This window comes from Gymnogyps californianus, chromosome 2 (assembly GCF_018139145.2).
Source record: "Gymnogyps californianus isolate 813 chromosome 2, ASM1813914v2, whole genome shotgun sequence".
Lineage (NCBI taxonomy): Eukaryota > Metazoa > Chordata > Aves > Accipitriformes > Cathartidae > Gymnogyps > Gymnogyps californianus.
The window spans coordinates 157502813-157528020 of record NC_059472.1 but is presented as its reverse complement, the minus strand read 5'-3'; the positions used below and the strand labels follow the sequence as shown (position 1 = coordinate 157528020).

Here is a 25208-nt window from a genome sequence, read left to right as displayed (position 1 = left end):
TGTAAAATGCACACATGCTCAAAAACTAAATTTGGACCAGCAGTCTTCCTTCCTCCTGAGTGCTGCAAGTTAAGAGTCATGTTCCCTCTTGCATGTTGTCTATTTTCCTCTGTTGCTTTTATGCCTGAATATGAAGCACTGAGCCTTCGAGAGGATGATGGACAGTGCTGTTGCTCAGGGCTGGTACACAGAGCACTCTCCCAGGATGTGGGAGTTAAAACTGCTCAGACTGACTTCAGTAAGATCTCTTCCATCTCCTGCTTCACTTTCTAACCCGTGCAGTAATAAGCGGAAGACAGGTAGAAGATTCTACACATGGTGCCCTTCAGCAGAGGAGCACTAGACACACTGGATCCCAGAATATGCTACTTCTTTGGCATGTCTCAGTGAAACAGGGAGATACCTTGCAGTCTGGGCTGTCTTCTGGAGTCTCCAAAAGTCCCCTCTAATTAGTGGAGGAAAAGAAGGTGCCTAACCTCCCTGTGTGGGTACGTCTTCACTGGTCTCTTGGGGAGCTCAGTGATGTCAAATGAAGTCAATGACATCCCCATCCTTGGGGAAGACGTGCAGCATCCAGCAGCTCTAAGTTTGGCACCTAAATGAGGCAGTTTGGCTTTCACCCTAAATTCTGAAACAACTGCATTTCAACTTTAAACCTCGAAATGTGCCTTAAAGGGAAAGGGTATTAACCACATGGATAACAAGACAGATACCCAACACTCTTGAAAACCGAAGCTGAATGGACTAAATCTGTTGAAGAATTTAATTTCAGTAATCAACTTTTACTAAACAATGAGAGGTACATGCAGATTATGCCCTGCAGGTGAAAGCATTGGGTTAGAACTGTAAGACTGTTTCTCAGTTGTGTCTTTACTCCACAGATTCACATGTTATCAAAAAATAATCTACTAGAAGACCTAGTCTGACAATTGCCTGGATGGGTTCACCAAAGATCAGTGTCTTCTAGTGGTGTCTACTCTAGAAGCTAATCTGAGGCTTGAGCTGACAAATATAATTTTGTTGGTCCTGCCTACCTCTGTATTTATTTTGAGTGTTTGTATCTAAGATTTTTTAACAGTTGTTCACTTAGTAGGTACACACAGAAGCTTCTTTGATGTTGAAGATTTTCTTTTTTTAGTAGCGATCAGAGATTTTTTTTTCCTTTAGTCTTTTTAAATACTGAATTTTAAGAAAGATGCATTCCATAGTTTAAAATAATTATTTAAGAAAGTTCTACCTGACATTTTTTTTCCCTCTGGTCTTTTTAAAGATTGAATTTTAAGAACGATGCATTCCTTAGTTTAAAATAATTGTTTAAGAAAGTTCCACGTGGCCATTTTTCAATAATGTCTCTGTGCATTGACATCAAATTGGCTTCCTCTCATTGACAGGGCAACAGTCTATAACAGCATCACTTTCTTAATATGCGCCACAGTCTCCTTAGTACTGCAGATAAAAAGCTAAACATAAAAAAAAAAAAATCAAAATTCAGAAACATGGGTCTGGAATACCATATGGAATGACTTAGAGAGTCAAATAAAGAGGCCACCTTTAGGATGAATAACGTTGAGGACTAGTTTTCTCTGGCTGCTAAAACCATTTGGCAGCAGCATGAGCATTGACTAGGCTGCAGGCAAACTCCCTGCTGATGGGAAGCTGGGCGAAACAGCCCAGCCAGCTCCAGCACAAGCTGCCATCCTCCCTCCATGCCTGGAAAAGAGCAGGTATATTTGTCACAGGGCTCAGGCTGAGCAATGAGACTCTGAGGTGTATGGAGGTATTTCAGAGCTTCTTTAAAATGACTTACGGATACACTAGGAACTGTCTGTTTGCTTATTATTTGCTCTAAAAAATACAAAAGATTAAATCTCGTAGAGGGGGTCTATTTGAACAGGTGACAGTAGCTTCAGCACTTTTAACCACCCAGCTTCATGGACCAGTATCAGGCCTGATTCCTTTCACACTGTATCTCCACTCTCAGTGCATTGCTTGGCAAGGAGAAGCGGAGGAGGCAGAATACCAGGACTTGAGCGCTGCCTCTCCACGGGCAAGGGGCTGGTGTATACCAACTATGACTGCTTTGCCTGCTAAAAGCAGTCAAGAGAAAAGGGTAAAGAGGGGGAAAGCAATGTCCAGTTCCTGCTGCTGGGATCAAGAAGGAGTGAGAAGAGCAATTGCTGAAGGGAGCACATCCTCAGCAGTACCTACTAATGCCAGACCTTGAGTCAGTTCTCAGCAGCAGCCACCAGCACAAGACCGGACGTTATTTTAAACCACCTCAGACATGTTACTGCCTGATTTTCTTAAGCCAGCAGTAAATACAGGAGAGTCCAAAAATAAGACCTAAGAAATAAAATAAAGTCCAAGATAATTCTGGAAAAGTTCAGAGGGAGGGTGAGAGAAGTGGTCAGCTCAGATACATCTCTGCAAGGACTACTTAAGGTGCAGTCTACCCTGGGAAAAACAATGCTGTGACAGACAGAAACCATTAATTCTTTTTTTTTTTTTTGTCTTGGGCACTGTTGTGTTCACACTGCTAAAAATCAAGAAAGATGTTAAAAAAGTTGTCCAGTAACAGTACTCAACATTGGCCTCAGTTCCCTGAGGAAAAGCTTAAAAGGTGTGAGGGTTGCTATGAAATTGCCAGTATTCAGGCAGTTGCTCAAAGCCCAGTCGAAAAGTAGCAAAACACCCATATTCTACCCCAGGAGTACTAGGGACACCTGACCAAATAAATAAGAATATTATACATGAAAAGACCAGATTCCAACTGATTCAGTATCTGACTCCAGTGGTCAGAGACAAGAATGGTGCCATTTTATGCTTACATGAACCTCATGAAACACATAAAACTCGTGTTTCCAGATTGAGATGATAATCTCAGCTGTGCACTTTATTTCCACGTGCACCCACTGCACTGTAGCCTAGGCAAAGAACAGACAGAGATCAGAAATCAGTCCCTCTTGCCTTATATCCTGCAGCAAGAGTATTCCTTCTGAAAATAAATAAGATTACGGTATAATTCTACAAATAATTAGTTAATGTGATTATGTAGATGCTCATTACTTATAAAAATCTCTCTCTTTTTAAAAAATCTCCTGCTGAACTCTTGACCTCATTGACATATATTAGACTAGTTTGTGTTTTAGAAATATATGGCAGGGAAATGGGCCACCGACTTCAGGATTTGCATGCCTTCTTTTAAATTTTCAAGTCTGAAAATATATGCCACCATACCAAGGGCAAGATTCATGTATCTAAATACAGCAAATCTTTTCTTCAAAATATTCCACAGCCTCAGAGCCCAGACTATGAGGAGTTTTAAGAATATACTTTCTTTTTTCTTTTTTCCAAAAAAGACTATTTTTGTTAATGTCTATTATTCTGTCACACTTATTCCAGCTGAATTTCATCTACCATTTTGCTCCTTAATCCCTCAATGTATTTAAATCCATCTGGAATTTTTCTAAATCCTCCATAGTTCTTCCTAACAGAGACAATTTGCCTGTGGGGTACCACTAATCTCTCTACATGCTGAGAAGCAGCAGTTCATGACGAATCTTTCTCTCCTATCTCATAACCAGTTCTTAATCCGCAGTGACACCCTGGCCCTTGCTCTGTGACTCACTCTCCTTAAAGTCGGTATGAAGAGCATCCCATTTATCTCCTGTTGACTTGAAGGGTAGGTACAACTTGCGGTTTTGCTGCAACAGCAGCTTTTCTCCCAGGAGAGTCTGATGTATCTCATCAGAAGGCGCTTCACTCCTTAGGGTCTTCCAGGTGCGGTGCTGCCATGAAGGAGAAGAGAGGGTCCCTGGCACTGCCTCCTGGAGACAGAGGCTCAGTGGCCTTCAGGTATAAATAGCCAAGACTTAAAATGTGAACAGTAGCTTATTGATGTGGTCTCAGAGTCAGTGATCACAGCACCTCACCTCAGAGAAGCTGAAAACAATACTAGGAAAGCTTTTATTTTAAGGACACGGTTTAATTTTTTTGTTTTTCTCTTTTCTCTTTTTTTTTCCTTCTTTTTTTTTTTCTGCTAAGATTAGTAAATATTTTAACAAGCAACATAATGGGAAACTCAACTACTGAAGTATGAAATAGAAGGATGTGAACCTCTTTGTGTGCAAATTTCAGTAGTAACTGAACTATGGAAGAGCTGCTGATACCTTCACAAGAAACAGACATAGCTTTACCAAGGTTCCTCAAGAGATTTTCACTCTCCTCTTCCCACTGACTCCTATCTCCTGGGAATTGGCTTCACAGCACTTTCTAGCACACCAACACCACTATTTTCTGACCTGAAAGGTCACTTACCAAACTTGGCTGATTTAGCTGTTAGCTACCGACATCTGAGCCACACGTCCTGCAATCCAGAGGAAAGATGTCACATTTGTCTGAGGAGGGAATAAATGGTGTATGGTGTCATCTACACATGCCCCACGGAAGGAGTGAGTGCTCCTGCCACTTTAGGTAGCACATGGCATGTCAGAGAAGACATGGCAACACAGTGACATGACTCTCCCATTCTCATCAGGTTGGCAACCACCGGTATAAAGCTATTAAATCCAGCCTTCTTCAACTCCTACTTCTCTTCTTCTAGACACAAAGTAAGTCTCACTCATCACAAGAAAGATGCATATTATGCATACAATGGAGAAGAAACTGAGACATTACAGTGGTTTGCTCCAGGTTACAGAGGAGGTAAGTGGCATAGCAAGGACTACTGGGAATGTTTTAACACCAAAGTAGTTTGTAGTGTTGCCATTAAAATCTTTCTGAGCCTACCAAGCTTAAAAAAACATTTAGACACCAAAATTGTATTTATTTCTCTTGTCTGGAAGTGCCCCTGAGCGTAACTCATCCGATAATCTATAATGAAAGTCCTGGGCACGGATGCTTCAAGTCCATGGCATTACAACAGCCTGCCTTCTCTGTCTGAGTTTGAGTCTTTTGTCCGTGTTTCAGTGTAGTTTCATATGTCTTGAAGCACACATCCCCAGTAAAGACTTAGAGAAAGAATGTATTTCAGTACTAAATGGATTTAATTTGGTTTGAACGCAGTCTGTGCCTTAAATCTAGTTAAATAATGATTAATTTTGTAAATGGTTCACATTTATTCAGGATTCATGAAAGCAACCAAATAACTTCTGAGCACAGAGCTACTCACTGGATTTTTGGAGAGCTGTCTGACTTCACAGCACTGTTTTCCTAATCATTTTAAGGACACTACAATTTTATTGCATTGGGCTGCAGTTTCATTTTTCTATGCTTGTTTCCTCAAAGGCTTTATTAGCCATAAAACCTTTTTAAGCTTACTTCTGTTTTGACAGCTCAGCAAATTCCCCCTTTCTGTAATTTTTTCCCTCTTTTCCCAACACCAGTAAGTGTGAATTTAAACCTCTTAATAGAGACAGATTCAAGTCCAGACCAATTTGTAACACAAATGACACTTGCTGAAAATCAATGGCAGTGGTCAGGCTATGAAGGTCAGAGGAGATAACGGCATCATGGAAACACGAGAGTGATAGAGAAGTCGAGAAGGATCAACTCTCTAGAATTATAATGGAAGTGTGACACTGTGCCAGCCTGTACTTGCATTACTTCAAACACGCACTACCTCCAGCTGTGTTAATAGCAACAAATTCATACAGATGCTTTGTCACTAGCAGAAGCACGGAAATAATGGCAATAATCTGTGCCATAATTGTGATGTCCTCCTTTCTGAGGCTGAAATGGACCCCACCAAAGTACTCCCTAATGCATTTTAAGCTGAATGTTAGAAACAGCACTGGAGTCCACTTGTCATGAACCCTGAATCTCTGATGCGAAAAAGCCTTGAAAACACAAAATTGTTCTTTCATATCAAATTACTCCTTCATACAAGTAATTAATAAATGAGATTGAGGACAACTGATGATACACATTTTAATGTACTTCCAACTTTTCATTCTTTCCCTTCCTTCATATCTTCCCTCTTTCTTCAAGGGAGCTTAAAGCCCAGACCAATTTATAACGCAAATGGTTTAAAGTGAAAACTACAAAGAATATCCAACAACCTAGTGTTAAAAGAAAGAAGTTAAAGAAACACAAAAATTTCTGTAAGAGATCCAAACTTTAAAGATTTTAAAACTGACTTTTTATAAAAATAATTCTCCACACTATTAAGAAATTAACTCTAAATTTATTTCTGTAATAGATATACCTGGTCTTTAGATTGTGGCATACCTTCTTCAAACAAGTGCCAGTGGAAAGCCAGAATATCTACTTGAAAGAAAATTTAAAATGTTTTCTCTGTTCTGATTTACTCTCTTTGTTCTGAATTAGTCCTCACTGATTTTCTACTTACAAAATTTCATTTGCGTGAAATAAAAATGATTTAGTGTGAGGTTAAAATTATTTCATTCTAATTTTTAGTGGTCAGGCGTTTACATTGTGTACATGTTATCTGAGTTAAGAAATTCCAAAAAATTTTCAGGCGTGAAAATTAAATGATGACATTTTTATATCTGAGCTTCCCAGGGCTGGGCAGAACAGCACTGATGAAAAAGTACTGGTAGATAATAGACCGCATTATGATTCAGTTTGCTGCATTCCCAGGAATCCCGATCTTTGGCTTTCTCCTTCTCACTCATTTCAAAAGCTTAAAATTCATCACTCTCTTATAATGAACTACATGGTAATTACCCGAAAAACACTGTGATACACTAAAAGTATTAACCATATGGTACTGTGAGATATTGCAGCATCTCAGGGTTTTAATGACTACCACTTTATAAAAACAAAGCACAGCTCACAGGCCCATCCCTAGTTTGTGGACATGCAACATGCCACCTCAGCGATTAAAGGTCTATAGCCTGGAGACAGCAGAGTAACCTGAACCTGCTCACACAGAGGTTGTGGAGTACCTGCACCGGCTGCGCTCCCAAAAAAGCCGGCGTGTGATACCCGAACAAGGGATGCTAACATGGCGCAGAAGGCATGGAAAGACAGAAATGGAAGTGTCTGGGAAAGTCTGTTCTGGGAAACTAGGCCAACAGTTGTATCTGTTCAGCTAAGTGGAGAGATACAAATGTGAGCTAGTCCCTGTGGCACTACTGGGGACTCCAGGAGCACTCCTACAATTACCCTTTCGACTACCCAGTTGCCTTTCGACTCAAGGGACCGGAATGATTCCTTGCCATTACTGTTGCTAGTGTGACAGATCGGCTGGTCACCAGATACATCAATTCAAAATTTTGCTCTGGATGTTCCTCTAGAGGTGAAAATGCACATCTGGTCCCAACAGAAAGCAGAGAAAAACATCTGGGGAAGTGAAGCCCTAAGAGGAGGGAAAGATGGACCCTTGGAAGGACTCTTCTCTTCTAAAGTGATCTACGGGAGCAGGTGAGAATCATGTTCCGGGATAATATATTTCAACAGATTTTGGAAGCACAAAAGCTAAGGGCAACAGAAGTAGAACAGACTATCATCTTATCTCTGCAAATACAACAGATAAGAAGAAATTCAAAATATTCAAAGCTGAACTCTCATATTGAAAAAAAAAAAAGCCAGTATTTATTGCTCTCTATGGCAAAGCTACAGCAACTGCTGTTTTTCTGTTATTTTCTGTGCACGAATAAGAAGCATAAAGTATCATTTTCTTACGGGAATATATAATATCAGAATTAAGGCAGTGAAGCGGTAATGTGGGGGATATGATCTCTGTCACTTTCTGAGTATCACAAGGAAACTGGAAGATTAAAGAGGGAAAAATAATTTTATGTCTAGAAAACTCTAGGGAGTGTGAATAATTACCTGTGAAGAGTTAGCCAAGGAAGATTCTAGATTTATGTGTCTGCACCAGTTATGGTGCTGAGACACAATGACAGAATTGTCTCTACTGGATAAATTCATAGGCAAGTATTTTCCATCTGTATTATTTAGCTAGGGGGTCAAGCTATGTTATCAGAAGCAAAACTTTTGGCTTTAAAATCAATGATGGACATTTAAGGAATTTATTTATACAAGGGTAGAGACTGCTAGGAAAAGTGACAAAGTGAGGGATAAAAATTTTACATTTAACTTCTTTTTTAATGTGAGCAATGCTGTCCTTTGCTGATTTTAACAGACTTTAGTAGTAAGAGCTTTTCTGTTTTATGCATGGTTATAATTCCTTTTAGTTTTTAAAGCTAGTTATAGAAGTTAAGTGAAGAATATGCACAAATCTTTTTCCCTTGATAAAGTGCACTTGCAGGTAGAATAACAATTTCAAAGAGGACGTTGAGATATGCAGAGAAGGTCAAATCAGTGTTTCTGTTTGTATATATATATTAAAGGACAGGACCATTTTGTTATTATTTTCTAAAAAATAGCTGAAAAGCCTCATGCAATACAAAAGCTCAGCTTCCAAGAAACATCAAGACAGCAAAGAACAATAAAACCTATCATCAGCCCCGTTTCATTGCTGTAGATATTGTGATTCATTTTCTCCTGTTTATTTTAAATTTCATTTTTAAATGCACTAAATATTTTAACCTGGTAGGGGAAACAAATAATGAAGATCATAAAAATACAATTCTTTAATGACTTGCCTAGGAAGACAGAAAACTTGGGGAATAAACCAAGAGTTCTGTACAACCCAGCTTCAGGGTCCTAACCTGAACACTATCCTGCAGAAAGTAATCATCATATGCAAAGCAGTATCATTTATCACCTTTGTAAAGGTGGAGAAATAATATCAAGCATTTGGAACTAACCTAACCCTTCAGCACATTAAATTGGTCAGACTAATTATATTCCATAGCAATTTTATACTATGAACACAAGATCCATTTTGAGCTTTTTCACAGCATCTAAGCAGAATACTAGCTACCTCAAATTAAATGCATAGAAATGCATGTATGATCCAATTAAGTTAACATGTTGTGAACAGATTTACAGCCTATATAATTTTACATAGACAGTCTGGAATTGAGAGTTAGCATATGACAAAACACGAAATACCCAGGAATTGACTAATACAACAGTGCCAGAAGTTGGCTCACAAGCTAACAGAGCTGCCATGAGCTGTCTGTGATGTTGTATTTATGTGAAAAACTGCAAGCACATGCATTCTGATGAATCACAAAACAGAACAGGTTCCTCTGCATTGGGTGTCCAAGCATGGCTTCAGAAAAGCATGACTTAACTTTGAAGTTCGAAAGACTGTAATAAACAGTGAAAAGCGATGAACTTTCTACTCTCAGATTAGGATTTTTCCTAGTGCATTTAAGTCTAACTACTCAATCTCATATTTAAGAAATTGCACACCAGCTTGACTATTTAAACTGCTGAGCATGCAGCAGCTTGCGTTTAGTTTTACTGGAGGTGGTAAGAACTACATGTTCTGGAAAGTCAGGCTTCAGGTTTCCTCATGAGAGACTCAGGAGGTTAAACACTGTTTAAATGTTTTTATTGTGGGATCTTGGCCCTCAGCTTAGAGCATATCCTGCCAGACAAATGGGAGTGTTGGCATTTTTTCCCACCTAAAAAAAGGTTTTCCATACTTGAAGAACTAGAATTTCAGAAAACAGGAAGAGTTCTTTTGTCCAAAGGCAAAGACTGCTCTGATTTGAGAGCTCACACTGATGTATCCCCACTATAATGGAGAAGTATTTTATAACTACGGCCAAAGTAGCATACAAATGAAAATAACATCCTGTTGATAACTTTGTTTTGTAAGATTACTTCAGAATTTCAGAGCTAAAATTAGTAGAAACAGTTCAAAGCAGTTACACTGAGAAAGAAACAAACCTCTTTCACACAAATCCTACAGTGGTAGAATACCAATTTTTTGAAGGAGAAAAGAGTAAACAAAGTAAATCACCCAATTTGATTGGTTTCTCAGCATAATAAAGTGCTGAAGCAGCACAGTGGAGGATTTGCCGGACAATTTTCTACACTGAAACTGTCAATTCATTCTGAAGCTTAGCACTGATGGATATTATGGATTGGTATGGATTGCACTGCTCCAACCATCCGAAAGGTCACTCGACAAACACAGCAGGAGTGACCTATTGTTCTTGCCATTGACAATCAGACTGCCATTTTGACAAGTCTTTAAACTATCACAAATCTTTTCTTCAAGTACTACATGGAAATGTTTATCTTTGCTTTGTGGCACAATTAAAAGCTGGCATCTTAGGAATTCACTGAAGCAATCTTAATATCTCCTTGGATCACACTTGCAAAGCCACGGAAGCCTGAGAATCTAATAGTGAATGGATCACCCCTGACATCTGTCAACTATACAACTGAGTATAATCTTTTCAGTTCCATTTTCAGATCAGAAGGTGAAAAGAACTCAAGCTATTATCCTCAGTGTACAAATATGTTGGACTACTTCCCTTTCTCACCAAAAGACCACTGTTTCAGCTGTAAAAACGAAGCTTCGCTGCCCCAAAAAATCATGGCCAATAAGAATTGATGGATTGAAACTATGACCTATCGCTTTATGGAGGAAGAAAACCATACAAAGATGTAGTATTGGAAAATAAATAAGTACCTCTCGTTATATTTTGGCATTTCATTTTGTGTACACAAATTAAGAATGGATTAAAAAAACCTACCTAAATCATAATTTTAGGTTTATAATCTTAAATGTGCTAATTGCTGCAAGAAAGATACTTCACATGCATTTGTCTAAGACTCAGACTGTTAGAAAGATATATTTCATGACTACCTTTAGCTCCAGTTTCCTCTCTATTTAAAATAGAAAACTTTAAAAAAGCATAAAGATCTAAACACAAAAGCATAGAATCATAGAATCATTTAGGTTGGAAAATATCTTCAAGATATTGAGTCCAACCATAAAATATCAAAGACCAGTGGTGAAATCAATTTCCTCAGTACTTACAGACTACAATCACCTCTCAAACAGGAGTGATTTTAGACTGACATAGATTAAAGATCTGACTAGGAGTAGTTCTAGCCCCTTTACTTCGCTGTATGAATATAACATGCATGTACAGTTATACATAAAGGTGTAGCATACACCTAAGGCATTTATTAATACTATTTATTTACTGCAAACAGCCAGTAAGATTTTCGGTACAAAAACTTAATGATACAGGAAGCTTACTAAAGAAATGTTCCTTAAAAGGACATTAAAATTTCTCTTCTGTGCAGTGATAGTTAACAAACATCCCTTTCTCTATCCTCTCTCCCTCAAGAAAAAATACAATTACAGCAACATTAATGAAAACAAGTCCTTACTGAAACTCTCGGCTACGCTGATCCAATTGCTCTCTAAGACCACTTTATGTACTAAAGAAATGGTTATGGGAAATATTAGTACTTAACAGATCCCTGTAGAAGTGGACAAGTGGACAAGTCCATTTTTAGCATGTGGAATTTTCTGAACAGGTTTTGTTATTCTTATAAAATTCCAGAATATATAAATTTTGTTTTGCAAAATATGGTTCATTTTACTCTGCCATTTCAGATAGACCTATTCAAAACAAACAATTTTAACGACAGCAACAAAACTTAAACCAGTATATTTTGGAGTTGAAATGCTGAGGAGGGTCAAATCACTGAAGAGTTATAAGTCACTGGCTAAGAACCCTGAATCAAAATCTGTTTGCTGGAGATTGAATGCAACGTAATCCTGGTACAAAAGGAATTTTTCTTTAGTTCAACTCAATCAGCTAATTCTCTTTAATAATTAACTCATTCTAGATTAGGAACCGAAAAAAAAGCATGAAAGCCTATTCTCTTTTTCTCTACGGTGTCTTTGGAGAAGATGACATCTAGTTGTACTCAAAGTGCTAAGAATGTAGAGAGGAGTTATCAGTTAAGTTTTCTGAATACAGATAGTATGTGCTTTGTGCAATGAGCTGGTTACCATTAAAAAATAAAATTATTTTGATAAACTTATATTTTTTAATTCAAACCATTTGAAGTAGTTTCATCTAACTCATTTCAAATTTTTTTCTCGTAGTTTCTGAGCATTTTTAACAACATCCCAATGTTTATCTAAAAGCATCTTGCCCAAAAGTTACTAAAATTGTGATAATCTAATATATAAGAAAAGTATTTTTTGTCTTTCTGGTATTGAAAATGGTAAAGAAGCTGAACAAACTATGCTAAATTATATTTGTGTATATGGAGTCCTCTAGGACCAAGAACCTTTGGACAAATTACCTTCTTCAGCAAGTTTCATTGAATAATAACAGAAAAAATTCGGGGAAAACCCATCAGCAGGGGACTAGCTAGGAAGAAAATCAGATAAGAAGACACAGTGAAGAATCTATGTGCTGTGAAGACTGAAAGTCAGAATGTCTCCCATTACACAGGGCTGTGAAATCTCTAAGCTTTTAGAGAATTTATGAGCCAAATAAGTCTGGATGGTCAAGGGAAATGGTGTCATTAAACTAGGGTATGCCATCAATTTGTGGTAGACTGGTTTCAAAAACACAGAAGGAGACTCCTTAGTGCCTCCTTGGCAAAAAACAAATAGAAATATAACCTATTTGTAGGACTAAGGTACGATCTAGACCAAAAACTGTAAGAATATTCTGTAATAACTGGCTTTCCCCTGGAGCAGCTTCTTGAGAATAGTGAGCCTGCTACAGGAACTAGTCAACAAAAATGAACATTACAGGAAAGCAACTGAAAAGTGTAATTGGAAAAGCAGTTTAAAACTGGTTAATTAAATCCAAAGCACTTGGTCATTAAATAATGATTAACAGTGGTTATCGACACACAGACAAGTTAAAAGAAGTATGAGGACCTCAAATCATTTGGGACTTTCCTTAAAGCAAGTACTCAAAAACTCCCAAAAGGTCTTTTCTAAACTCTAGAGCCGGGTTGCTTTAGAAAGAGAATAGAATTTAACACTAAAATGGTACAAATAAAACTCAGGATGGGACATGATAGCAATGCAAGAATCTGTTAACATAACTCTCATCCCCATTATGTCCTCACAAGGCAAGCCCTTTCCTTCAGCATCTGTCATTCCAGTAACTAAGTAACTTTTATTTTCTGCAGGGTAACCTCTGAGTCCCTATGAAATATATTCCTTCCATTATCTCTGAGGAGTGGGTGTTTATTCCCCACTTTTTGAGAAGTCTCTGTCTCTGTCTGTCTCCAATGTTTGCAGGCTGCCGAGCCTCAGCTTTCACTCTCCTCTCTTCTGCCTGTCCCTCCATGCACCGTAGAAAACCTCTTCCCCCCAAATGGCTTCCTTTCTTCATGATCCCATCTTTCTCAAGTGTGGCCCCTGGGAGAAGGCGAACAAGAAGCTGTCTCTGATACCCAGTCACATGCACTTCAAAGCAACACAGTGTAGTAAAAACAAGAATCCTCCACAATCCTATTGCCTTCAATCCCATTAATAAGTTTGAGACAGTCAAAAGAATCAATTCATGCTACAGAAGTTTCTGTCTCAGTTTCTCTACAATGCTGGGAAGAGATTTGTAAGCCCATCCTAGAAATTCCTAATTTCTTACAGAAGACGAGTCAGGATCGTTAACCAAATATAATATTGTTCTCACAGAGGGGAAAAGGATGTAAAAGTGCCCACATCATTCTAAACTACCAAATGTTCCTGTAATACACTGTGCACCACTAGGGGAAAAACGCTGTCTTTTGAAAGTATAGTATTAAATGTCAAATTCATTAGTGACATGACCTGAACTCATTAGGTCTTTCTTTCTAAACTAGCTGCATATGTGGTGTTTGGATTCCTGTATGTGTTATTTTCAGATCAAAATGAAACCACAGAGGAAATATTGTGCTTTATTATTGTGTGTCATTTTTTGAAAGAATGACTCAGGCATTGATATTTAGGCTACTTTCAAGTCAAATATTTAAAGCCCACATCCTAACCATAAGCACAGTTACTGACATATTGGAAGGTCACCGGAACATGAGAAGATAGAGAGAGGTCTAAGCAAAAGACCTACAAGCTAAATATCTTCCGCATTGGAGGAAAGGCAACAGTAAGAAGATGGGACTGTTTTCTTGTATTTTCATCAAAGTCCTGAACAGGTTCCAAACAGTTTCAGATGTATTAAAAATCAGGCCTGTGGCATTTTCCTCTTGTACATTCATATTTCATTAGGTGCAATGACTTTATCTTTTCTCCAGTTAAAAATGCCATTCAAATTGGCTGCTATACTTACTCTTTCATTGTCACAATATAGCCGTATTCTTTCTCCTCAGAAGACTTCACTTCAAGTTGTAAGCCTTGTCCCATATTTTTCTGAGGCTTTTCATAGGAGTTTCCATCCTGCATTAAAGCGTTCTTAATCCAGTAGCGGGTCTCGCTCTGGTCTTTGGTGTCAGATTCACTGTTCTTTGCAGCTGTCAGTTCCCTTGAGAAAGTCTCACTTTTTACATTTTCCACACCAGCATTTACTTCTTCTGAGGAAGAAGAGTCAGTGTCTTCAGATTTCTTGGTTTCTGTCTTAGTAGATTCTTCAGGTATAAGGTCTTTAGGCATATTTTCAGGTAATGGATTCTCGTTCAGGAAGTTAACTAGTTTTTCAGTGTTCTCCTGTATTAAAAGAATATTATTATTTTGAAAATTAAACACAGGAATGTTATAGTGAACCAAACCTGGATATAATCTTTCAAACTCTTATTGATATGGTAGAGTCTATTCATACAAATGTTGCATGGTCATTTTCTTAATTTCTATAGGCTGCCAGACTATGTAAGAACATAATGTTTATTCAGTAATAATAAAAGAGCATTAAACTATGCCACTGTATTTTTCAACATCTCTAATAAGGGCAAAGAAATTCTATAGTTAACAGTTACTTTCTTCTTCAAATATCACAGAATCCAGATAGCCTTTTCTCTGTCTTGAACAGCTGGAAGAAAATGCTGATGGTATTTTCATAGTGTTCATTTTCATCTGTCTGTGTGTTTAAGTATTGATGAGAATAAAACTTTGTTATCAAATAAATTATGAAAAGGAGGAATAATAGAAATATCCATCAATATGCCTAAGTGTTGGGACTGGAAACATGCATACCTCTTGAGTGTCACAAGTCATAACACAGGAAAGGGAACAGATATTATGTGATGAATTATATTTCACTTATTCATCTCTAGAAATTGTGACAAACTGTGTGTGAGTGATCCACTAAGCTAAACATATGATCACAGAAAAAAATCTGTCTAATAAATCAAAACAATAAGCAAATGAGCAAAAGTCAAAACACATGCCTGGAACAATTCGTTATGTAGTTTCATTATATAAGTTTATTGCAGCCAAGCATTTGGGAGGAAACGGTGGCTAATGGGCACTTTGTGCTCTGTGTCACAATATATTCTTTTCTATCTCATCCCCTATTCAAACTGTCACTAAGAAATCTATACATGGAATCCTCTGTAAGTCTATTGTGAGTGCAGCGCTTCATTCCTTGAAGAATTTCATGTGGGTGGTTAAAATGCCTGCCACATTGTCCACTTGTGCGTTTTCCTTGCTTGGTTAGAAGGGCAGCTACTAAAGAGATTTTACTGTGAATACAAGAGGGTTTGCCCATTTATGAGTCTTGCAGTATTAGCTTGTGATAGAGTATATAGTAGGAGAAGTTTCACAGCAGTTTTAAAAAATATTTCTTTGAGATTTTTCTGCTTCATGCAATCCAGAAAAAGAAAGATTAATATACCTCAAAAATGGCTAAATATTGGACATAAGTCTATAGGATATGATTCAAAGCTCATGAGGAATATTGTGAAAGTAATCTGGATTAAAATTCCAAATTTGATGTTACCACTTATGGTATGAGATGTAATGCCTAGAGCTTTTGAAATACCTCTGATATTGAATGATTTGGAAGAATTAATGACAAAGTGAAAAAGTGAAGAATGACAGATCCCATGAAAGGAGAAGGAATTTTGAACCCTCCTACAAACACATGCCCTCAGAGGGAATACGTTTACTCATCTGCTTCTGAAAACCAGAGAGATTATCTGAGCAAGGATGCTTACATTCCCCAGAACTAAGAGCCAAAGGACAGGTGAAAGAAGGGTGTTTTCAAGAACACCTCAATACTCAAAATTTACTAACCTGAGGAAAAGCCTGAGTTTGTCTGAACTTTGGGATCTGTTACGAATTCTGTCTATTGACAAATGAAAGAAGGGCAAAACAGGACTTGATTTTGTTTTTTGAACTGCAAAACTCATTTTCGTTAAGGTTTAAATAAATGTTCATTTAATATTTCAATGCATCAAAACCAATATGCCTATGCTGTGATATTGAATTATATCCACACAAGACACAAAACAAGTCTTATATTTCAGAAGTGTGTTTTTGACCTTCACTGTATATAAACCTGATATTCTGAGATGGAATACTTGTTTTGTTAGAATACTGGTACTCTACCTCTTTATCAGTTCTCACACTGGCTTCATGCACTCCATCGTCTGTAGGATATGAAAAGCACAAATACATAGTTATGAAGGGAAAACATCATATATGAAACAAACACCGCTTATAGGCTGCTTTGTAGTGGTGGCCTTTTCATGCAATTTAAACATTAAGACATCAAAGCTGAAAGGGCAGAGTAAAGAGCACTGTATAATTCAGTATTGTTATTCCAACCCCACTTCAACAGCAAATTAATGCAAGATCAATAGACAGAGTACTTCAAAAGCCAATGTAATAGTGTTATTTTGCTAATTAAGTGTCCAATCTTCATATCAGTTTATCAATATCTAAGCAAAAAACAATAAAATGGCTCTAGCTAGCTGAATGGACATTTACATTAAAGAAAAAGGAAACATATACATCCCTCATACACTTTTTGGTGGAAGAAGACGACTTATTTCAATAGATATCGTCTACCAAACCCATGTTACAGTTTAACTACAGTGATCATATGCAGTTACATCGCTACCCTCAGTCAAATAATGCTGGCTTTTTGGTTTATGAACTGAGTCTTATTCATTTCTCCCAGCATGATTCAGGACAAACCCTTAAGTCTGCTTATTTTAATCTACAAAAAGAATTGGCAATTAAAATAACCAGAATATCCCTGACTAGTAAGGATTTCAGTATATCACCACAAAAAAAGACAGTAAGTTAAAATCACTGTTTATGCCTTATAGCATATTGTGCTGGTTTTGGCTGGGATAGAGTTAATTTTCTTTATAGTAGCTGGTATGGGGCTATGTTTTGGATTTGTGCTGGAAACAGTGTTGATAACACAGAGATGTTTTCGTTATTGCTGAGCAGTGCTTACACAGAGTCAAGGCCTTGTCTGCTTCTCACCCCACCCCACCAGCGAGGAGGCTGGGGGTGCACAAGAGGCTGGGAGGGGACACAGCTGGGACAGCTGACCCCAACTGACCAAAGGGATATCCCATACCTTATGATGTCATGCTCAGCATATAAAGCTGGGGGAAGAAGAAGGAAGGGGGCGACGTTCAAAGTGATGGCATTTGTCTTCCCCAGTAACCGTTATGTGTGACGGAGCCCTGCTTTCCTGGAGATGGCTGAACACCTGCCTGCCGATGGGAAGTGGTGAATGAATTCCTTGTTTTGCTTTGCTTGTGTGCGCGGCTTTTGCTTTACTTATGAAACTGTCTTTATCTCAACCCACGAGTTTTCTCACTTTTACTCTTCCGATTCTCTCCCCCATCCCACCAGGAGGCAGTGAGCGAGCGGCTGTGTGGGGTTGAGCTGCCGGCTGGGGTTAAACCACGACACATATATTTTTGGTGTCCTAGATATCATAACATTCCTAAAATAGAGAATGGGTGAGTGGTCCCACTCTGATATCAACTCATTAATGGCAATTACTGTAGCTCCTGAATCTGCATCACCAGGAAAATATGTGTCCAGACAGAAGCAAATAACCATAATAACTCTTTTATTTCCCTAAGCAGGAAAGGGAATGAGTAGTTTTCTACCTGTCCCTATCTAAGACTTTCTTCTGCAAGTAATTGTGGTACATTAAAGAACCATTATCTGTAAAACATAATTTTTTCCCTCCACATATTTTGAAATACGTTCTTGGAATATAACCATTTTTCATTATTATTTTGCTTAAACATCTGTTTTTCAAGAGAGGGAAATTAGACCACACATAAAGCAATTTGTATTTCAATATAATTGAGTGTGTAGATTTATCTTTTTTGTGAAGCTTGAAGACCAAAGGTTCACAAACAGATGCATTTTTGGTAAATAAGTACCTGCTGTAAAAAGAAAACAACAAAGCTAAAATTCTGCAGCCTTCGGGGAAAAATACAGAAACTTTCCCTCCTGAGTTCTTTAAAATTGATTTTAAAAAGTCTAGCAGTAATGTGAAACAATAAAGGAAAATTAGGGTAGCTATCTTTTGCTGTACTTAACTCTTAGAATTAATACCTGGTACATTAACACTGTTTTCCACTAATCCAGTCTGAACCTCTGCCCTTCCTTGAGCATCTCCTTTCTTCATTTGTGCTTCTGTTTTGTCTTCTTTAGTTTTTCCAGCACCCTTTTCTTTTTCTTCCTGAATGCCAACAGTTTGAATTGCATTGGCGATAGTATCAGCGATCTCATCCAGTTCTGTTGAGCTGAGATTCTCCACATTCACTTGGTGTTTCTCTAGGTCCTTCAACACATCTTTAATAAGTGTCTCTGGATCACAAAAAAACATAAGCACAAGATTTAGCTGCATACATGAAGCACATGTGCTTGTATCAGTAAGTATCTTTCATTTTCCCTAAAAGACATCTTTTCCTTCATGAAGAGTGTCTGTTTTCCAAAAGAGTGCATACACTTTCATGCTGCCATCTTTACAGAAAACACAGTATTATAAATGGATGTTAGAGTTTATGACAAGGTGAATCCGTGTCAGGCACTGGGGAATGTATGTCACTATGACCCTGCAAGTTGTCCTAGAAAGAGGGGTATAAAGGACTCACTTTTTCTTTGCAAGAAGAGCGTTGTGTCCTAGTCTAAACTGACTCAAAATACTGAAGACAAGTGTTAAGGTAGCTTAACTTTTTTTAGCTACACTAAGATAGTGCAAACAACACTACTGTTTATTAGAGATCAGGTTTCTTTGGTGATCAGCTTTTTGCAAGGTAAATAGCTTGTACTGGGTTTGCGTGGCAAGGTTTTGATAGCAGGGGGGCTACAGGGGTGGCTTCTGTGAGAAGCTGCTAGAAGTTTCCCTTACGTCCGATAAAGTCAATGCCAGATGGCTCCAAGATGGACCCGCTGCTGGCCAAGGCCGAGCCCATCAGCAACAGCGGTAGCGCCTCTGGCATAACAGATTTAAGAAAGGGAAAAGAAGTTACTGCGCAGCAGCAATTGCAGCTGAACAGAAGAGTGAGAAGATGTGAGAGAAACAACTCTGCAGACACCAAGGTCAGTGAAGAAGGAGGGGGAGGAGGTGCTCCAGGCGCCGGAGCAGAGATTCCCCTGCAGCCCGTGCTGAAGACCATGGTGAGGCAGGCTGTCCCCCTGCAGCCCATGGAGGTCCACGGTGGAGCAGATATCCACCTGCAGCCCATGGAGGAACCCACGCCAGAGCAGGGGGATGCCTGAAGGAGGCTGTGACCCCATGGGAAGCCCACGCTGGAGCAGGCCCCTGGCAGGACCTGTGGACCCGTGGAGAGAGAGGAGTCCACACTGGAGCAGGTTTGCTGGCAGGGCTTGTGACCCTGCGGGGGTCCCACGCTGGAGCAGTCTGTTCCTGAAGGACTGCACCCCGTGGAAGGGACCCACGCTGGAGCAGTTTGTGAAGAACTGTAGCCTGTGGGAAGGACTCACATTGGAGAAGTTTGTGGAGGACTGTCTCCCGTGAGAGGGATCCCACAACTGGAGGACAGGAAGAGTGTGAGGAGTCCTCCCCCTGAGGAGGAAGGAGCGGCAGAAACAGCGTGTGATGAACTGACCGAAACCCCCATTCCCTGTCCCCCTACACCACTGGAGGGGAGGAGGTAGAAAATTCAGGAGTAAAGTTAAGCCCGGGAGGAAGGGAGGTGTGGGGGGAAGGTGTTTTTAAGATTTGGTTTTATTTCTCATTATCCTACTCTGATTTGACTAATAATAAATTAAACTAATTTTTCCCCCCAAGTTGAGTCTGTCTTGCCCGTGACAGTAATTGCTGAGTGCTCTCCCTGTCCTTATCTCAACCCATGAGCCTTTCTTTACATTTTCTGTTCCCTGTCCAGTTTAGGAGGGGAGTGATAGAGTGGCTTCGGGGGGCACCTGGCATCCAGCCAGGGTCAACCCACCACATAGCTATATAGAGTTCTGGAAAAAAAAGAGTCAGGTATTTTGTCTTTCAATCAAAAAGCTCCTCTTCAATTAAAACTGGATATGGATATATGTCCATTACATACACAGATATGTAATGGACAAACCTTCTAAATTGTATTGATTTCTCTTGGAAAATATATATTTTGTCAAAAGTGAACTTTACTGTTTTGGTTTGTCAGCTATGAATGTTTTGCCAGTCACATTGAGGAAAGAAATGTTAAGATGACACTCCAGGCCAGGAAAAGCAAATGGACTTATATTTAGGGGGAAAAAAAAACCAAAACCCAAAAAATAAAACAACAAAACAACCTTGATGTGAAAAAAGTTTTGAAGATGAGGAAGTTCAAGGACAATGGATATTAAAGATGAGTTAGAAGATGAAGCATAATAGCTCTTCAGGGAAGGTACTTTTCTGACTGCATATATCCTTCACTACCATTCTGTATAACTCTGCAAAACTCATCCTAATGCCCCTTAGAGTATGAGACACTAAATGTAGGTCTTACTCTAGCATACCAAAACCATTTTCAATCATGCCTCTGTTCTGCTTATACATGTGGATCAGGAATTTAGCATACATATGCATATGCATGTAAGCAAGAAAACTCTTTCACACAGGTAGTATTGTGTAAGAAGAGGAAGATATGGACTGCTTTTAAATCTCTGTTGCATGTATGAATTCATATATGAGCAGTTTGAAGGCAGCATCCAACCTTTTTTCTTATAGTAACATTCTCCCTGTTAAGCCCTGTGGTTGGACACGTTCATCGTCATCTGTAAACAAGACTTTGGGACCATGTTGTCAGCTTTCAGGCTTACATAAAAGTGAATTAAAAAGTAGGCATGTAAAGGGGAAGCCTTACACTCTAAAGCCCAGAAAATGGGCTAAAGAGAAGGTTTTGCTTTTCACAGCAAAGGAGGAAGAAGCAGTTAGAGACTAGGAAAGAAGAAGAATTAGAGACTCTTCTGCTCTAGGGAAGAGGCAGCAGAACATCTGTAGTTTTGCAGGGAGACAAGAATCAAGGATTATTTGTAATTGGGAAAAAGATGCCAAGACTTTGGACATGTCTGTCATTTTTTGGACCCCACAGTGTTAGCTGAAGAGGTCAGAGCCTGCAGCTGATCATCAGCTTCTCAATGCCATCTCAAGGCAGAGATGAATTTCCTCCGACCTTACCCATAATTCACCAACTAAACTAATGCCATTTTCCCTAAACTAATTAGTCAATATAAACCAAGATAACTTAAGCAGCTTAAATAGTAGGTTTACTGTGAGTCAAAGAGGGTTTTGACACACAGGGAAGGTGGTTCTTTGATGTACTTTTCCAGGTTAAAAGGATACATCTTTCCAATAATCCACCATGATGATATTACAAAAGTCTACTGATTTCATTACAAAATTCAGCTGAGGTTGTATGTTGTGAACTTTTGAAACTTACTTAAAAAAACATAGTTTTAAACACACTTAAGTGCACCTATCAATAAAAAAGATAGGTTAAATCTATGATGCCACTTCAAACTGTGGCAGCCAACAAAGATTATGGTACCATACTGAAATAGCAGAGTGCTTTGTACAGGAAAGCAAGTGTTCAGTAACGAGAGTCAAAGACTTAATCTCACTATCTATGCCAAACTCTCTGGGCCAAGATATTTGGAGGCAGCAAAATTAGGACTGAAGTTTGATGGAAGCTGAGTAACACTTCACAGAAAACTCTGAATACTTTCCTTTCCACATTTCATTGTATTGTATCCATCCCCTGTTATGAATTCAATGATATAGTAAAAACATAGTGACCAAATGCTTTTGTTTAGGAAGGTAATCTACAAGAGCAAATTGATCCAAACTGCAACAAAAGTTTTCGCTAGGCTTGATCAAACTGAGTTCAAGAAACTTTTTCAAGAAGCACAGCAGCTACCTGGAAGATGGCCATTTGGAGAAGATGTTACACATAGCAGCAATGCAGGAAATTAAGCTGTAGGAAATACCAGCACTGGCATATTACTGCAGAAGCCTTGTGTCTGCTTCGGTATCATTTCTGTTCTTATGTTTTATAGAACTACCGGACAATAACCTGACAGAAAAACCTAAATTATTGAAGCAGAGCTAATAAAGTCAGCAAAGAAAAGACAGAATATATGTCAGTTCCAATTCAAAACTAAAAACTTTCAACTAAATGTATAAAGACACATTGCAAGGCACATCACAGTAGGAAAAAGTGTTCTTGGAACACTGTTTGATTACCTGGCATCAGTGCATCTACAAAAGAATGAAAACTGTGATGACTTCAGTGACTTTCTTTTTCAAGAGTTTTTGCCATTTATCCATTGATATGAATAATGTGTAATGTGCAGCAGCTAACAATCTATGAAAGACTTTGAAGGTTTTTGCAATCATCTGGAATAATATTTACAAATGTTCATAATAATTTTTAGTGCAGATCATGAATCCATCTCTGTATTTCTAAACCCCTTGTAAATGTGGAATGGTCTTAGAAAACATCTATGTCAAGAATGAAAGGCTTCTAAGTCACACAAAACATCATTCATTAACATTCAATTTTAGGCAAAAGAAGAGAGAACGTGCCCAAAACAGCCAATTTATTAGAGCCTTGAACATGAGTTTCCCACAATCCAGGTTAATTTCCTAACTATTAAATGATACTGACTGCTTTAGGATCACTCGCTCACTTTCCTACAATTTTTCTGAAGCATTTTTGATTTGTTCAACTTCAGAACAGAAACCACATTTCTTTTCCCTTGACTTAGAACCCCTGCTTTCCAGCTATAACATGTTGAGAAGAATGTCATTCAGTTACTGTGATTTTCAAGCTATTAGGAAACATCTTACCAGGAACACTTACATGCTTAGTAGCACTATTTTTTCATAATTTAGACTCTCAGATTCTCAAGTTTACTCAGTGCTAATGTTACCTGGAGTCCTGAAAGTTTATCTGTTTTCTGAAAATGGGACCAAGATTCTTAAAATACTTCAAAAAAGTGTTTAGTAACACTATGAAGTTTTTAGCAAAATGCATAGGGAGATGTTTCAAGCAAATTCCAGCAGATGGAACAGCATAAAACCAATTGCATCATTGAGTAAAAGTTGTACAAACAATGTTCATTCATTTATGATAAAAAAAGCTAGTTCAAATTACGCAAATTTAGCAGCAGATTCAACTCAAATGTAGCTCAAAATTCTGATTTGAAAAATCAGCCACCTGAGGTTTCCAAGCTGAAAGCAAGTTTTGAGCCTCAGAAAAATAGTTTGCATCTGCATTTGCCTGTTAAATTTTATTTAAGCTAGTCACTGGACATTACATCAATATTTGAAGACAAATCTTAAAAGATAATTATATTTCAGGACATATATAATTAAGAGAGTTATATTAATGTAGCATTACTAGATTTTTGTTTATTTTGGTTGTTTCACAGCCAGCTGTCAAGACCAACTACTGAGCTACTCAACAACACGCAGTCAATATAGCCTTGTCATTTCCATTCCATTTGATTTTTTCCAAACTAACTTTTTTTCTCTGTACCTATTATCTTAACCAAGTGTTAGCTCTCCAGTCCACTTCTACAGGTTCATAGTCAATAACAAAGCAGTCTCAATCTCAAACGAAGTGGAAATGGGGGAACGGGGCAGGGAATCACATGAGAAAATGAATGGCCACAGGCCCTACTCCAGATAATACTAACAGGCTCACTGCAGGTCCTCCTGGTTCATTAAATAAACCTGCTATAGAGGAGCCTCCTGCTCCTCTGATGCTGCTATTCCTGCCCTGGTCAATGCCACCTGGGCACAGTTCATCAAACGAACGCCTAAATACTTGTGTCAACGTGAGTAAAATTTAGCCATTATATGCTACCTTTACTGAACAACTACAAGTGTGACTTAAAATGTCAAGGACCAAAGGCGATAACCAAAGCTAGTAAGTATGAGGAACATCATGTTTTCAGTATACTAGGAGGAACAGTCACCAAAATGTCTGTAACAGTCTGGTGAAATGAAGGTCTACGTAAAGAGCCTTCCTAACTTCATGAGGTTACTGATACGATGTTAATACATGTCCATGTTAAATATGGATGTTTCCACTTCTTGTTATGGCACTTGTCCATGTTTGTATATCATTTGCATATTATTGGATAAGGCTGATACACAAATAAATATCAGTGCATCTATTTACAAACACCTTTGGGTAATTTAAGGAAATTATGATGAATTTATTAAAATCAGAAAATACTGTTGGAGAAAGACCAAAAAGCAGATGGATACTGCAATGGCACATCACTTAAGCAGCACATCTATTCGAACATGTGTGGACCTGTGCACAGACTTTATACTCTCCCACTGAACCCTCCTGGATAGAATCGGCAATTCTCAGCCATGTTTCACAGGGCTTGTACTGCAAACCAGGTTTCTCCCTTAGCTCCAGCTTTTGAACTGAAGAAGGCAAGTTGCCTTTCATAGTTGCCTTGGTACCATGATGACAGTAAAGGCACATATATATTACATGATGTAATTTTTAATATCAGCTTCACCAGCAGAATTCCTACCTCTTGTAGGTAACAATAGCAGCTTAGCAAGGAAGAGCAGCTTTTTATTGTACAGCGTATAAATCAGGCTCCATACTCCTTTGACAAAACTGCCAAAGACAGCTTGCCTGACAACCGAATGGTATGGCAGCAGTAACTTTCCTTGCAGTCCCATAGGGTGGTCTGTCTTCTTCTACCCCATCACCCTACTGACCACATATTAGCTATCCTCAGCAGCTAAGCACCATATGGACTGGTGACCACAGCTTTGCAAGACAGAGAATGTACAAAAATATCTTTGCTCTATAAACATGGAAGTTTGTTATTTTTTTTGAAAAAAAGACAGCTGAATTACTAATTTTGTGACCTTTCCAAAGCAACGGAGAGATGTATTCTGTAATATTTAATACACCAAAAATGAGTAGACTAGAACAAATCA

The 25208-nt window shown here is 38.4% G+C and overlaps 1 protein-coding gene across 1 annotated transcript in view; it reads right to left on the bottom strand.

Annotated features, from left to right (window-relative positions):
* The window catches only part of PTPRN2 (protein tyrosine phosphatase receptor type N2), a 599582-nt gene that overhangs the window by 385885 nt on the left and 188489 nt on the right, over nt 1-25208 (bottom strand). The window contains exons 7-9 of the mRNA XM_050890935.1: nt 18347-18601; nt 16361-16401; nt 14148-14521 (exon numbers count right to left, since the gene is read on the bottom strand). Coding sequence (XP_050746892.1) covers nt 14148-14521; nt 16361-16401; nt 18347-18601 — 670 coding nt within the window. The remainder of the gene's footprint in view (nt 1-14147; nt 14522-16360; nt 16402-18346; nt 18602-25208) is intronic.